Below are 17,130 nucleotides of genomic sequence, written 5' to 3' on the forward strand. Positions count from 1 at the left end.
GTTGAGAACACACTTATTTATTGTTAATAATCCATACAAGATTTAAACTCCCATGACGTTAAATTCTTCAGAGAACTCAATACCTAAATTGTGACATTATGTTTTCCTATCAATTAATCATGAATTCACACTCAAGAGCTAAATTATTACTTCCTTTGAATAGTTATGGTATTTAAACTAGATCCTTAATCTTTGTGTCACTTTATGTCTGCTGCATAATACCATGAAAGGGCTATACTGCATATTAATAAAGTTCCCATTGATTGTTTTTAGTTTTATTTTTTGCTACAGTATTAGTGTTTGAACCTTCTATATGTACAGTCTTCATTATCTGTACGTATGCTGATTGAAATAATGGTAAATCACTTCATTTCTGCTGCTTGCAGGTGAAACACTCTAAAACATCATCCTTAGCATCCTACAAGAAGGATTTTCATGAATTGATAAGCATTTATTCCAGAAAAGGGAAGTCTTCCTCGAAAAATAAGTTAATGCCTACAAATTTGGAGGAGAACTCTGAAAGCTCTGATAATGCTTCCAATGGTTGCATGGATGAATGTAATGGGATCAATGATGTTAATGTAGACGATGTTGAGGGGGATGCTGTTTCTGACAGTGACAATGAAGTATCTTCTCCTGGGAGATATGGTTTAGATTCATTGAAGGATATACAGCTGTCTGTTGAGTATCTGGAAGATGAGTGTGATGTTGTGCAAGATGTTGATGATTTGGATGGTAAAACTCTTCTTTGGGTGAAAAGATCGTTTATACAGTACACATCCAATTTAAGAGAAAATTTGATTGACCCCATCTTCCATGACACTAAAGATTACACTACCACTAACTCGATCTGTTACCAAAGTCCGAAAGCCACAGCAGGGACCTTGAAAATTATTTTGCGTGAACATAGAGAATTTTGAAAATTTTAATAGTAGTTACCTTAGTGTGGATTGAAACAATTCCTTTTGTTTTGTTGTAGCTGCAGCAGTAGTTTTATCTACATTCTAAAGTGTTTAAGTTTCAGTTTACTCACTTGCAATAACCACTAGACAATCTATCGTCACATTGGTGCAAGATTGTTTAGTATGAGATTCAAGAGGATATAACCTTAGCTTGAGATAGATATGGCTTATCCCTGGAAATGGATAGAAGAAAAAACCTTGCATCATCTTATCCTATGAAACAACTCTCTTAATACATGATTAAAAGACCACATAAGATAATAGCATCTCATCCTATTCTTTCTTGCATTCTCATACTTGACCTTTTTGTGTGACAGATAGTCTCTTCATTTCTTAAAACCAAATAAGGGAAATGTTTTTTGTGGGTTTTCCTTAGCCTCTAACCGGCACTGTTGCAGCTTAAGTAAAGACTTCATCTTCTCGTCCAGGGTACTTTTTAGGGGTTTCCTCAATTTCTCATTGGCTACCTCGAATGCAAATTTATTATTTTAAATTATAAGCTTGGTCATTTACTCCTGTAACTTTATGAATTCAAATAAATTGTACTGATGTTAATAATTGCTGCAGTTTCTTGTGGTGAATTTAGTGGAAAACTACCACTGAAAGGTTGTAGTGGTTTTCTGTTGCACAAAACTCCTGATCTGGCCAATGATCCAGAAGAAAGAGCAAAGCTTCAACACAAACCGTTGGAGGATGGACCAACAATAATCTATGCCCCAACTAGGAAAGAAACATTAAGTATATCAAAATTTCTTTCTAAATTTGGGATCAAGGCTGCTGCTTACAATGCTAAGGTAATATATATCCATTCAGTTGAATTAATTATATTGCTCTCCCTCTGGTTTTATCGAGTTGCGTTTAATTCACCACAAATTATAATTGTTTGAAGGACTTCAGATAATTTTGCATGGTCGCATGATGTAGGAGCATGTCTTTAGGATGCAAAATACCATAGTTGTGAAAGTGGACTAAAGGTGATCATAAGCATGCTGTTCAATTGGTTTTCTCTCATGTAATTTAGGTATAACTTGTCACCGTGATATTATGTGGTAGATGTCTGCTAGATTATAGTCAAGGTCTAAAAATTTCACTGCTCAAGCATTTGGACATATTGTCCACTTTTGTGCAACTGACCTTACATATTGGTCTCTTATGCTACAGCACCATCGAATCCAAAAACACGCATACCATCCAAACTTATGGTATGTCTTATGTAACACCTCACTCTTTTCTCCCTTTTTGATGTGAGATTTGCCTTAAGTGTCATATGTACCCCTTATTCAGAAGCTTGCCAATCTAAAAATTTTCCAATCCTCATTAACTGAAAACTTTGACTCGTCCTCATGAACTCACCCTCCGTCGTGAGTGTCACATGAGGGTGCCTCCTTACAACTAAGTGTCCTTGCTAAGATTTGCCCCATCATCGTACTTCGGGAACTTGGCTTTGATGTCATAGTTGGTGTAACATAAGCCTGTGGCACATATTGTGCGCTTTGGCTTAACAGAACCCACAGATTTGTCTCCTGGACAACACCATCATCAAGCCCAAAAGCACTCATACCATATGAACTTGTGCTATATGTTCTTATATATCACTTCACTCATTTTTCAAACTTTTCGACGTGAGATTTTCCTATGGTGTCATATGTTACCCTCTGTCAGCAGCTTGGTAACATAGAAGCCTTCCAACTCTTTCTCTTTGACCTGCCCGCATCAGCCCTGGGCATTACAAAAAATGATGCTGTTTAGGAATGAAGTTGCTTGATATACTCTTCCTTGTCAATTGAGCAGTAATGTTTGCTCTTTCGCTTTTCAGTTGCCAAAATCACATCTGAGGCAGGTGCATAAGGAATTTCACGAGAACACTCTGCAGGTAAAGCTAGGTGATGTGTTAGATGGAGTAATATTAACAAACATTTTGTATCTTATTTAGCAATTTATTGCATGTCTGTACGTCTTTGATCCTTTGCACTCAATATTTTAGAGTGATATGTGTATACTCCCTCATGTTCATGAAGAAGAAATTCATCGTTGAACTTATTGTCTTCATTTTTGTGTGAATCAAGTTCGATCAGTCTCTATGTCCTGATCTCATATGCTTTATAGGTTATTTATCTGAACTTGGTCCAATTGAGGATTCATATGCTGAACCCTTCTAATTTGGCATTGAGGCATAGTACTAGTAGTATTTGTTTTTATTGGTTGAATTAGTTTTGGTGTTGTCCAATCTCTGTACTGTTGTACTGTCAGATACAATTTACTAATAGATGATTCTAATATAAGAGGGTTTTTGTTCATTAAGAATATAATGTGGTATGCAAATCTAGGTTTTGACTCTTATTATTTAATTCCTGCCTCAATTCTTATGGATGAAATTTTTTAAAAATAATTTCTTAGTGAACTTCACTTCTAAAAAAGATTTTGCCCGTTTACATCATCATTAAATGTTATTGATAAGATGCCACAAAGAAGTTCGCAACATGGAATTGTGGTCCTACGGTCCCGTTTCACGAATCACGAGTGGTTATCGTATCTGTAAACTGTCTTCAAGTCAGGCAATATGATTTTCTTATTCTATTTTGTTTTGATTGAACTGTCATAAGTAAGTCATAATGATTTGAAAAAAATTCCTGTTGCATATTTCTTTTCAACATAGGTTATCATTTTTTTAACCATTATTGATAATTGGTATAATAAGATGAATCCATTGCAAAGGTTTTCTGCTAAATCTTTTACCAAAGTCAGTGATATTCAAGCATGCTGTGCAATCCTGCATCCACTTCAACTCTTTGATATAATAGTATCTTCAAGATATTTTGACAGCAGATAGGCAATTTTCTTGAGCTTAAAGTTGTTTACTTACATTTAGGTTTTATGCTTGTTTATTAGTTAATTGAGGCAATGCATTGTACTTTCTGATATTCAGGTCATTGTCGCAACAATTGCCTTTGGGATGGGCATTGACAAGTTGAACGTGCGAAGGATCATCCACTATGGTTGGCCCCAGGTGCAATTACTCAGCTAGATGTCCTTAATATATTTTATTTAACTACGTCTGTTTACTCATGTAAATGGACTCCATGTGAATCTTGAGCACCTTTCTTATTTTATCTTTCGTCCTTCTCAAAACATGATTGTATATGTGTTGTTAAGAAGCACTATGCGAGAGGACTTGTTTGAACTATTTTCTTTTAGTTGCCTTTTTGTTACTATTTCAGTTATGCTTCTTGGTCAAGCTATTGTAACCTTTACAGAGTCTGGAGGCTTATTATCAAGAGGCTGGTCGAGCTGGTCGGGATGGAAAAGTAGCAGAGTGTGGTCAGTTGATTTGATTTTTTTTTTATGTGTTGTTTATTTGTCGTTATCTTGAGAAGAATCATTTTACTTCCAAGAGAAAAATAATGTTATCCACTGGTTCGTCATGTATACTAATGTTTGGGATTGTGAGACGAACAATTTCCCAACTGATGCATGAGATCAGCTTCTCCGAGAAAAATAACCTATAATGGGAATTGAAGCAGTGCTGTTTTCTGGTAAAATTGGAAGTTCTATGTTAGAATTTAAAAGCTAAGGACATAATTTCTATGAAATACTTAAATATTGTGAATTTGCAGTCATGGAAAAAGGTTATGCAACCTCTTAATTCTAATCTAACATGGATGCACATTTGATGTCCACAGAAATTTTGGCATGATTACATTTAACTGTTTCACGTTTTCTAGTTGTTTGACATTTTTTATGAAGTGATTGACTTTAAAAACATAGGAGCTAATCCTAGAATCATATAAAAGAAATGCTAGACATTGTAGGGTCAAAATACATAATAATGACACAGGTAACAACTGAGGAAGAAGTTGATGATAGGATTTTAGCACACTTACTAGGAAAATAAATATGGTGAAAGGAAATTTGACAATTGTCAAAATATTACTATATGAATAGCTTTGGTGATAAGGAACCTCATGCCTTCTCCTGGGTTTAGCAGAGTTTATCCTGCAGTGCATAAAGTTTGGTTTTGATACACTTACACCAAAATGCTCTCTTATTCAACTTAAATTATTCAGAAGAGTCATGTTTATCTATCGATCTGAGACATCGGCTTCCAACAGGGGAGGCACTACATGTATTTTTAAGCTGTTTGATTTTTTGTGAAACAGTCCTGTATGCAAACTTGTCAAGAACACCTACGCTTCTACCAAGTCAAAGAAGTGAGGAGCAGACAAAACAAGCATATAAGATGTTATCTGATTGCTTTAGGTAGTAAGATAATTATTAATTGAACGTCTTCAATTAGTACTTTGGTTTCCATCTTATGTGTTGGTTATGTTCAACAGATATGGAATGAACACTTCTTGCTGTAGAGCCAAGACACTTGTGGAGTACTTTGGCGAGCACTTTCTTTTGGAGAAATGTCTTGTGTATGTCAAGACACACTGGCTATTGTGCTTTCTCTTTTGTTCCTTACAAGCTGCTTCATGTCAAGGATGTGTGCTTTTCTGTTAATTCTCTTTCACTTTCCTTTCGGGGTGGGTGTGGAGGGCAAAGAAACAGCACTATTGATGAGCTATAAGTTTGTTTCTAATATTTGATTCCTCTTAAGTTAGACTCTAAATTGAGGTTTCAGGTGCTCGTTTTATCACAGGACATGCCACATAAAAGAGCGATTCATTTGTAGCAGTTTGAAGTAAAAGATGACTTCCTATGCATGTAAAGATGTGCCAAATACATCCCATTGGCTAATATCTTTTTCAATTCATGCTTACTGACATTTGCTTTATCCTCTGAGTAAAATCAATTTTTGCTCAAGAAACTACATGTTTATCATAGGTTTTCTTACTTGCAATGAGTTCAGTTTCTTAGTTTATGTCATTTACCTGGTACATAATGCACAGGTGTGATATATGCATCAAAGGTCCACCTGAAAGACAGAATTTAAAGGCTGAGGCGATGATCTTCTTGCAAGTTGTTTCTACTCATTGTGTGAGTACGTTTGCCATCTCACATTTGCTTGCCCTCCTTCGTACTTTGTCATCTCATATTGGCATTGCTGGTAATTGTCAACCCTTTCTGGCGCAGAGAAATTTTGCAGACATCTCCTATGGTGGTTATGAGGGGAGACTTGGCGAGAGGCCAAACATCAAGGCTTTAGTCAGCAGAATAAGGGAACAGGTACTTGTTCTGCTCAAGTCCCTCTCTCTCCCTCTTATCCCTTGCTATCGGCTAGTTTGATGTGCATGCCCCATTGAAAATTCTCAGCGAGGGCCCTTTTAGAAAGAGCATGTCTACCAAGGGATATGACAAAGAACCTACAAATTTTCCTTCAATTTGAATGAGCTTCTTGTTACCAGTTTCTGGGATCTTTCATGCCCTGCCAATAGAGTTCCCTGGAGATATATCATGTTTGTAATTTGGATAGCTCTCGAAGAGCTTTCTTCAAAATCTTTTTTGACATCAGTCATATGTTGGGATGCTTATAATAATCTGCAATTCCCGTCTTATGGTATAAAGCTACTACGTCATACTGAAAATAGGTTCAACTTGTCAAGCAGGTGTCCTCCAGCTACATGTTACTCCTACTCTTAACAAGGTCGTGTTTAATTCTGCTCATCTCTGAAGTGCCAATTTTCTTTTACAGAAAACTTTGTCAATCCGCTGTGCATTTATTCTGGTATACTATACCACTTTAAAGTTACTCATTTTGTAGAGAGTATCTTTTAAGTTACTCATGCATTCTTCAATTCTTGTAAATTCTCGTACTTTTCGAGAATTATAGTTATATCTACTTTTGGTTCCAATCTTTCCAGTAGCATATAACGTCAACTCCACTCTTCTATTTCGTGTTCAACTAATGCAAGAGAATTGCCTGATATTTTTTGTTGAAATCGATCTGTTTTTGTTGTTTTCCAGCATTTTTACAACATTGCTGCTAAGACTTTTTTGTATTTACCCTTTCCTATTGCAACTCTAATCTTGTCATTTGTCTTCTGTGTATTTTGTTGTAGTATCAACAATTTAGTGCAAGTGACCTCTTGTGGTGGAGAGGTCTTGCTCGACTGTTGGGAGTTGAAGGATTTATTAGGGAGGGCGATGACATGGTATGCTTTCTGCATAGTAACCTTTGTTATTTCATAAAAGGTTGTACAACTAAGTTTTGGCACCATGTTTCTCAAATCCATCCAATCTTCGTTACTTTTATGACCTATCTGATATATCCTTCTCATTTTATACTTTACTGTATTATGGTTTAAATTAGTCATGCTGTTCTCAATGCTGAAAACTCCAATTTTAGAAATATGTACGATGTGGTAGCCTCGCAGGGAGTGGAAACAAATACTTGGAATCCTTTCTAATTTGCTATTATTGGTCTAATGAAGGTTCAGTTGGTTTATTCTATATTGTAAGTCTAGAAGTTTCACTAACAAACATCAAGTTGGTGCCAATAAGTAGTACCCTTACGTAAGGATTATTTTTTTGAAACTAGTAATGCTGTATTCCTCAACATTAAGGATATGCTGGTGACCTCCAAAAATTAGTACATAGAGGGACTAGGAAGGCTAATTACAAAGATCCTAGCATATCTACTAGTTGCTCTACCTCCTCTATACATTCCTGTTTACACCAAAAATACAATTATGCAATACAACAATTTTCTTTAACTTTCTGTATGGAATTTGATTTGTTCTCATAGCATCTTCCATTTCTTTCCTTCCATATTGACCACCATATGCAAGCTGGAATAATTCTCCACCACTTTTTTTGGCTTTTACTTCCTCCTCTCCTGATTCAGCAACTCAACAAGTCAGCAGTATGCTCTGGCATCGTCCAGCTGTTACCAGTGAGCCTAAAAAACAGAGACCATAGTTGATCTGTGACTCTACAGTGTAGAAAAAGATGGTTGTTGGTCTCATTTGTCTCATTGCATAGAAAACACCTTGGTACTAGTTGTGCACCTTTACTTTGCAGTATCTCCTGAGTCAGACAAACCCTCTTAGCTACCAACCATACAAAACATTTGATCTTGGTTGGTGCTTGGTTTGTCCATACATATTTCCATCTAGCCAATCTGAGGCCTTGCTGAGTTTCCAATTCCTTCTTATAGAGCTTGTTAAATGTGAACCTTCCATCCTCAGAGTGTACCCACGAGACTGTGTCTGGCCTTGCAGCAAAAGAATTAAACTCATTGATTACATGTAACAATTGTGCCACCCTATCTATTTCCCAATCATTGAAATGTCTCATGAAAGATATATCCCAACCATTTGCCCAACTCTCAGCTAGAATGATATCTGGATTGCTACAGAAAGAAAATAAGTCAGGGAAAGATTGCATTAATGCTACCCAAACATCTTTCTAGAATAGTATTTTAGCTCCATTTCCTATTCTGAGTTTGATGTTACCTGCTAATTAGGTAGTTTGGTCCAGAAGGATCTTATTGTTTTCCATGTTGAAACTCCATATGGTATAGTGACCTCATTGGTACACCATTGGGAGTCCTGGCCATACTTGTGATGTATAACTTATCTCCAAAGAGCCTGTTCTTCTTCCACATATCTCCACAGCCATTTCATCAAGAGACACTCATTGTGGATTTGAAGAATCCTAACTCCAAGACCATCTGAGAGCTTAGGTAGCTGCACTGTCTCCCAGTTAACCAGATAGTACCCCTTCCTTTCTTTGTTTCCAAACCAAAGAAAGTCTCTTCTAAGTTTGTTAAATTTCTCCAACACCTTAGCAGGTAAGGGAAATAGAGACATAACATAAGTGGGGAGGGAGTTTAGCACTGCATTTATTAATGTTTGTCTGCCCCCAAGTGACAAGTATTTGAGATTTCCATATGGCTAACTTCTTCTCTGACCTCTGGATTATTCCATCCCACAGTAGTAATTCTTTATCTTTGCTTTCCACAGGCATTCCCAATAAGTTGTTGGGAATTGCTCAATCATGCACCCTAGGATGTTAGCCAATCTTTGCATCTGTGCTACTTCCTTGATAGGGAATAAACTGCTTTTCCTCTAGTTAACCCTCAGACCAGAGACAATTTCTAGGATCACAAGTATCACTCAGATATATCTGATCTGGTCTTCTTTTGCCTCATAGAAGATTACAGTGTTATTAGCATACAACAATTGGCAAACCCCATCTGTCTTAAGATGTTTAGAAAAAACCCTCAATTTACATGGTCATATGCTTTTTCCAAATCAAGTTTGCACATGATGCCTGCTTTCTCTCCTCTTAAACTTGTGTCCACACATTCACCGACTATTAATGCAGCATCCATGATTTTCCTGCCCTTAATAAATGTCATCTAGTGCTTGTTCATCAGCTTGTTTACCACCTGTTTGAGCATTTTGTACATCCCACTAATTAGACTTATTGGTCTGAAGTCCCTCAGTGATGTAGCTCCACTTTTCTTTGGGATAAGTTCCATATAAGTGGCATTTATGCTTTTTTCAATAACTTGGATCTCATGGAAACACTTCATAGTGTTCAAGATGTCTTCTTTAAAGACACTCCAAAATTCTTTAAAGAAGTTCATTGGGAAGCCATCAGGTCCTGGTGCCTTGTCACCTGACACAAAGATTGATGTCTTTTAAGATTTCTTCCTCCTTGAACTGTCTCTGCATCCAGATCTGTTCCTCCAAGCTAATGTTTGTGAAGTCTTGTAAGTTTAGATTAGGTCTCCATGTTTGTCTTTTGTAGAGATTGTGATAGTAGTCTTGTATTTTCATCTTGATAACTTCTGGATCAGTGATATATGTCCCTTCCTCTTCAATTTTGTCAATGGTGTTACATCTTATTTGGTGTGGCCATTCTGTGATAGTATTAGGTGTTCATATCTCCATTTTTAAACCATTGGATTCTAGACCTCTGTCTCCATGGTATCTCCTCATTCTTGACCACCTTCTCAAACTCCATTGCCAAATGAACTTTCTGGAGTAATTCATCAACCGTGAGTGCTCTTTGCTCCATGATATTTTCTAATCCAGTAATTTGGTTCAGGATGTCCTTCCTCCTCTGTCTCCAGTTATTCTTGTTTTTCTTCCCCCATTCTTTTAATTTTCCTTTTAGGAGTTTTAGTTTGGTAGTTAAGATGTATGCTGGGATCCCAGTTACATTGAAAGAGGCCCACCACTCTTTTACCCTCTCTTTGAAACCATCCACTCCCAACCACCATTGTTCAAACTTAAATTATGACTTCTTGAAATCCATCTCCACATGTAAGCATGATGGGGTTGTGGTCCGATCCCAATTTTGGCATAAGTGATTGTTTGATGTGTAGATATTGTTCCTCCCACGGTGAAGAGTAGAGGAATCTGTCTATTCTAGAAGCACTCTCATGATTTTCACTCCTTCTTCAAGTGTAAGACCCTCCAAATAAAGGAGGGTCTACAAGCTCCATGCCATTGATCTATTCTGAAAACTCTGTCATTGATCCATAGATTCTTTGGCAGTTGGTTCCCTCCTCTGGATATCTGGTGATGTTGAAATCCGACCAAAGTTCCCTTCTTTCCCCTCACATTCTGCATAAATTGCACTTAAATGCCATGTCAGTTCTTGCTCTATGCCCTCAAATCTACAAGTAAGCATTTGATTTCCCCTATCTACCATTTCCCCTTCCAAACTCTTTTGTCCCATAGCACTACTATCCCCCCACTCCTTCCAATAGCTTCTACATGAGCTTCTCCCAACCATCTGTTGGTAGTTTCAACCAACACATGAATGTTAGCCCCTTATTGAAGCAACAAATTTCTTACGATTGCTCTTTTGCTCTCCCCATTTAACCCCCTAACATTCTTAGATAATTTTTTTTTGAGAAGGTAACAACTTGTATTCTATTCCAAAACAAAAAACCAAAACCTGGCACAACAAATTATAGGTTCCTAATTACAATTGTGGAGTAGCAGGAAGATCTTCAATCCTATAACAAAATAGGTTCTGTAACTGATTCTAGATCTTCCATGTACTCCTGTTTACACCAAAAAAGAAACAACACCAAGCAGTTCATCTTAATCTTCGGGATGGAATTACTCTTGTTTTGGAAGCATCTAAGATTTCTTTCTTTCCACATAGACCACCAAATGTAAGCCGGAATGATTTTCCATCTCTTTATGCCCAGTAATGCTTGCATAACTGCTCCATATCTTCAGAGGATGGGTAACTTTCTTAGGCATAACCCATTTCATGCCCTTCAGATTGATAAAAACATATCACAAAATGTTGGTTATTCTACCGTGAAGGAAGAGATGGTTGACAGTCTCTACTTCTTATTCACCACATAGGAGGCACCTATGACTCAATTGAATATTTCTTTTCATAAGATTATCCTGGGTCAAAACTGCCTGCTTAGCAAGGAGCCAAGTAAAACAAGATACTTTATAGGAGATTTTAGTGTTCCATATCAGCTTCCATGACCACCTATTTCTCTGACGGTTACAAAAACTAAACTTCTTGTAGGCTCTTTTGACACTGAAATTATCTTGATTGTGATCCTGCCATCCCAAACTATCTTGTGCATGAGTAGTTCTTTTGAATTGCCTCAAGACCTTGTAAAACTCTACCAACCTTTGGATCTCCTAGTCATTTAGAGGTCTTCCAAAACTCAGATTCCACCTTTGGTTTGACCACATCGCTGCCACAATGGCCCTTTGCTGCTGGTTTAGGGCGAAAATATTCGGGAACAAGGTTTTTGAAGATCCTTGCTCTAGCCATCTATCTTCCCAAAAAGAGGTTTTCCTACCATTACCTAATTTAATACTGCAGTTTCCTCTGAGCTTTAGCCAATGGTTTCTGATGGCTCTTAAAGGCTCGATCCGTAAGTGCTAGTGACCATTTTAGCTATCCAGAGATCCTCTATTTCATATTCGGCCTGTATTACATCTTTCCACAAATCTTGCTCACTGGAAGCAAATCTCCATAGCCACTTCATCATAAGGCACTGATTTTGGATTTTTAAATTCCTTATCCCCATCCCCCTGCTTGTTTACTCTCAATAAGAGTATCCCCGTATCAACTTATCAACTTAATGAATAGTATAATTTATGCTCCCATGCACTTTTCTCGAGGCCCACCTCTAAGGTCCCTTCTAGATCTTTAGAGTCCTTTTCCGGTGGTATTCGATCACCGGAATCAACCTACTGACCCCCCCCCTTTTCTTTTTCCCAGCAACCTCTTTCTTTCTTTTCAAATATGGATGAAGATGTCATATATTTCGTGATGGGTTTTAAATCATACGATATCACCAGAACGATATCAAGAGCTGAGATGTGGTACGAATGGGTGGAAAGAGGACGTAAGATGATGACAAGAGCGAGTTTCAGCCAAAAGACGATGGAGTGGGTAGGTTTTGTCCTCAGAGAAGCATCAAAAACCAAAGGAAATTCAGTCAAAAGATGGAAATTTCATGATCATGCCTCAGAATTCTTTTGCTCTAGAAATTTCAACAAATCCGGCCGTTACATTAGCATTATCAATATGCAAGGGAAAAGGAAAGCAGTAATCATCATTCCTGAATGGTCATTCAACTCAGGGTGGCTAGACATTGCTTTCAAAATAACAGATTTCATTAATGCTAAGAGGAAAAGGACAGAGACATTAATACATCGAAATACAGAAAAGGGGTTACTATATGCCGATGCAGTCAGAAACAACAAATGGACCACAAGAGAAATGAATGCGGCTAAAACCCACAGACAAGGAAATTCTTTGGTAATCTCTGACGAGGCAGGTAGAACCCAGAATGAGTTACTGGCTAGGTGTGTGGTTGGCAGTCTACCAGAGGAAATCCCAAATGTCATCTTGTCGGAGATTCGCCAATGGTCAACGAGTACTTGGAAGCATCTTCATGGTGTCAACATCTATGAGATGGGTCGGAATCAGTTTCTCTTTGAACTACCCACAAAGAAGGATGCCGACCATATCGTGAAAGGAACCTGGTTTTGGAAGAATCACAAATTCCTACTCAACTGGTGGTCGTCGACGTCAAATGCGATAACAGAGAATCTGAAGCAAGTGTGGATCAGGTTGGTAGGATTACCATTACAGTTCTGGTCCCAAAAGATTCTCCAAGAAATAGGCGATCTTTGCGGTGGATGGATTCAGACAGAGGAGGAAACTGAGCTTCGGAATCATCTTAAATGGGCAAGACTGAAGGTAAAAGGAGATGAGATATCAGTACCGAAGGTGGTGGAGCTGAAACATGACGGAAAGATTTTCAAGATCCAAGTTTGGATCGAAGCTCCGGCGAGAGTTTTAACTGAAGGTCCAAGAGAAAACCTAACATTTGTACAACGGTTTATAGAGAAACCCTACAACAAAAGAGGAGGGGGAGGTTTGGTCTGCACGGATGTGACAGGGCACGTGGGAACCTCTGAGTCCCAAGGAATTTGAATTACACAGCTGTCCAAACTTGGGAATCCACACGTGAAGAAGTAGTGGGGACAGAAGCACATGGGGCTTCACATGATCTCAACTTAAATAAGGCAAGGGCAAAAGAAAGGGTTTGAAAATTTTGGGCCAGGACCCGATGGCCCAATGGGCAAATAGGTTTGAAAAGGTTTTTGTAATTAAAAGTCTAGGAGACCCTTTAATGGATGAAACTGAAGCAAATCAGATTATCATCGATACTTTTCCTCAACAAAACAATGGAGAAAAGCAGATCCTTTCCTCAATCAACCTCGACACAAAAGAAGAAGGTGGTGAGGAGGAATTTCAATTTGAGGGCTCAATTGACGAAGATGCCATGTCAATAATACATATTGACGACATAGGAGATTTAATCAAACAGATAGATAGAGGAAGGAAAGAAATTGGGGCACTAAATATAGAAGAAGCTATCCCACTGAATTCAACAGATTTAACTGACAGCATGGATCCAGATAATCACTCAGCTGTCTCCTTTTGGGTTAGACAGAATGTTCTCAAATTGGCTGAAGAATTTGGGGTACATTTTAACGGCTCTGAGGAATTAGCTGAGGAATTGTTCATGAAGATAGATGGGAAGAGGCAAAACCCCATTGAAGTAGTGAAGGCTCTGATTCCATTGACTCCCAAAAGTAATGGATCAAAGGAACTGAAGAGGTTGGAATCTGGAAACAATTGTTTCAGCTACGGCACGAGAAGCAGGGGGGGACATACCATTGCCCAATTTAATGAAGGTTAACATCATATCTTGGAACGTGAAGGGTCTCAATGATGCCAGGAAGAGACTCCTGATTAAAAGTTTGTTACACAATTGGAAAGCTGATGTTTTCTGCTTTCAGGAGACGAAATTACAAGGGGATATAAGGGTGATCATTAAAGATTTATGGTCGAACAGATGGATGAAGTATGTGCAACTAGAAGCTAATGGCACAAGAGGGGGCATAATTCTAATGTGGGATAGCAGACTGTGGGATGGGGAAATATGTGAGACAGGTACATATTGTATAACTTGTAAATTTGTGGGAAAAACTCAGGACCTCAGTTGGCATATGACAGGAGTTTACGCTCCAAATAGTACATTAGAAAGGGAGGAGGTCTGGTGGGAACTAGGGGCTGTAAGAGGACTTTTCACAGGTCCTTGGGTGGTGGTGGGAGATTTTAACACCGTTAGATTTCCTTCAGAAAAGAAGAACTGTTCAAGATATAATAAAGCCATGATGGATTTTTCAGAGTTCATCGAGGATTTGGAGCTAGTGGACTTACAATTAGCAGGGAACAAGTATACTTGGAAGAAAGGGGAAGGCCATGATGTTGCAGCCAGACTAGACAGATTTTTGATTTCTGAAGCATGGGAAAACTCTTTTAGGAACATCAAGCAATCAGTCCTACATAGAGTAACATCGGATCACTGTCCCCTAATTCTTGAATGTGGAAATTGGGAGAGATCAAATTCTTTCTTCAAATTCGAGAACTGGTGGCTGCAGACAGAAAATTTCAAGGAGAAAGTAAAAGTATGGTGGGAATCTCACCATTGCAGAGAGAGAAAGTAAAATTATGGTGGGAATCTCACCATTGCAGAGGCAGACCAGATTATATTTTAGCTGACAAACTAAAATATTTGAAAGGCAAGCTAAAAGAGTGGAGTAGGACTAGCCAAGGCAACTTGGGACTACAAAAACAGAATATCCTAAGTCAGTTGACAGAGCTTGAGGAAATACAAGACCAGAGACAGTTATTTGATGATGAGATCTATCTAAGAACAACTCTCACTGTGGAGTTTGAGGAAAATGCAAAAAAGGAGGAGGTCGCATGGAGACAAAGGTCCAGAGCTATATGGTTGAAAGAAGGTGACAAAAACACAAAGTTCTTTCACAGAACTGCAAACTGTCACAAAAGATATAATAATATAGACAAACTTCTGGTGGATGGTGAGTGTACAGGGGACTCATTAGTGATCAGGGAGGAGATTGTCAAATTTTATCAGAAGTTATATACAGAATCAGAGATATGGAGACCTCAATTCAACCATAGATCAGGTGTTGTTATCAGCGAAGAAGATAACTTAATGCTAGAAAGTCAATTTAGTGAGGCTGAGATCAAAGAATGTGTGATGGCATGCGCGAGGGACAAGGCACCTGGGCCGGATGGATTCACCATGGCATTCTTCACCAACTGCTGGGAAATAGTAAGCAAAGAAGTAGTGGCAGCAGTTCAGAACTTTCATAATCAGAACATTTTTGAAAGAAGCTTCAATGCCACCTTCATAGCCTTGATCCCAAAAAAATTGGGGGCCAAAGAACTAAAAGACTTTAGACCTATTAGCTTAATAGGTAGCATATATAAGATCATCTCAAAAGTGTTGACTGAGAGGCTGAAAAAAGTTGTTTCAAAACTGGTAGATACACATCAGATGGCATTTATTAAGGGCAGGCAGATCATGGATGCTATTGTGATTGCCAACGAATGTGTAGATGTGAGACAAATTAGCAAGGTCCCAGGCATTCTTTGTAAGCTGGATATAGAGAAAGCCTATGACCACTTAAATTGGGGTTTCCTATGGAAGACTTTGGAAAACATGGGTTTTGCACCACTTCAGTGAAATTTTCAGTTTTGATTAATGGTTCTCCCACAGGTTTCTTCTCATCTGAGAGAGGCTTGAGACAAGGGGATCCATTATCTCCTTTTCCCTTTACCTTGGCAATGGAGGGTCTCAATGATATGCTAAGAACAGCCCAGACAAACAACTGGATAAGGGGATTCAATGCAAACATGGAGGATAGACAGAGTCTAACCATCTCACATCTCCAATATGCAGATGACACGCTAATATTTTGTGATGCAGACAGCAGTCAACTGAAGTTTTTATGAATAATATTGATATTGTTTGAAGCAACTTCAGGTCTACAAATTAATTGGGGCAAAAGTTACATCTATCCAGTCAATGAGGTACCTAGAATTGACAGTCTGGCAAATATTCTGGCAAATATTCTGGGAGGAAAGATAGGGGAGCTGCCCACAATATATCTGGGAATGCCTCTAGGAGATAAGAGCAAATCAAAAGGCATATGGAACAATGTACTGGAGAAATGTGAGAAGAAGCTTGCCAACTGGAAAAGTCAGTATTTATCCCTGGGTGGCAGAGCTACTCTCATCAACAGTGTTCTTGATGCTTTCTACTCTTATCAACAGTGTTCTTGATGCTTTGCCTACTTACATGATGTCGGTGTACCCTATGCCAGCAAGTGTAAGAGACAGATTAGATGCCATTAGAAGAAATTTTCTTTGGCAAGGAAACTGCGATTCGAATAAGCACAAGTTTCACTTGGTCAAGTGGAATGAAGTTTTAGTCAGCAAGAAAGAAGGGGGACTAGGAACAAGGAATCTGAAAATACAAAACCACAGCCTGCTAATGAAATGGCTGTGGAGATTTGCATCACAAGAACAGTCGCTGTGGAAAGATACCATTAAGGCTAGATATGGAATGGAGACAAGGTGGATCAGCAACATAGCAACACAACCATATGGCACCGGAGTGTGGAGGACAATCAGGAATCTATGGCCAAAACTTATAAACAAGTGCACAATTAAGATAGGAGATGGTGGAAAAACTCTATTTTGGGAGGAAGTTTGGGCGGGACAAGCTTCACTTAAAGATAGTTTCCCTGACCTATTCAGCTTGAGTCTACAGAAAGTGGCCACTGTCAAAGAAATGAGAGATGCTCAAGGTTGGAATTTAAAGTTCAGAAGA

The 17,130-nt window shown here is 38.3% G+C and overlaps 1 protein-coding gene across 6 annotated transcripts in view; it reads left to right on the plus strand.

Annotated features, from left to right (window-relative positions):
* The window catches only part of LOC102598356 (ATP-dependent DNA helicase Q-like SIM), a 25,072-nt gene that overhangs the window by 3,566 nt on the left and 4,376 nt on the right, over nucleotides 1–17,130 (plus strand). For 3 of the 6 annotated variants that reach the window (XM_015307507.1, XM_006344587.2, XM_006344586.2), the window contains exons 6-15: nucleotides 387–735; nucleotides 1,530–1,756; nucleotides 2,779–2,835; nucleotides 3,889–3,969; nucleotides 4,217–4,280; nucleotides 5,120–5,219; nucleotides 5,297–5,380; nucleotides 5,855–5,942; nucleotides 6,039–6,131; nucleotides 6,965–7,057. In XM_015307507.1, coding sequence (XP_015162993.1) covers nucleotides 387–735; nucleotides 1,530–1,756; nucleotides 2,779–2,835; nucleotides 3,889–3,969; nucleotides 4,217–4,280; nucleotides 5,120–5,219; nucleotides 5,297–5,380; nucleotides 5,855–5,942; nucleotides 6,039–6,131; nucleotides 6,965–7,057 — 1,236 coding nt within the window. Of the gene's footprint in view, nucleotides 1–386; nucleotides 736–1,529; nucleotides 1,757–2,778; nucleotides 2,836–3,888; nucleotides 3,970–4,216; nucleotides 4,281–5,119; nucleotides 5,220–5,296; nucleotides 5,381–5,854; nucleotides 5,947–6,038; nucleotides 6,132–6,511; nucleotides 6,665–6,964; nucleotides 7,058–17,130 lie in introns of those variants that run through there. The other 3 variants (XR_001473150.1, XR_001473151.1, XM_015307508.1) reach the window with 3 other exon arrangements.

This window comes from Solanum tuberosum, unplaced genomic scaffold (genome assembly GCF_000226075.1).
Source record: "Solanum tuberosum cultivar DM 1-3 516 R44 unplaced genomic scaffold, SolTub_3.0 scf00060, whole genome shotgun sequence".
Classification (NCBI taxonomy): domain Eukaryota; kingdom Viridiplantae; phylum Streptophyta; class Magnoliopsida; order Solanales; family Solanaceae; genus Solanum; species Solanum tuberosum.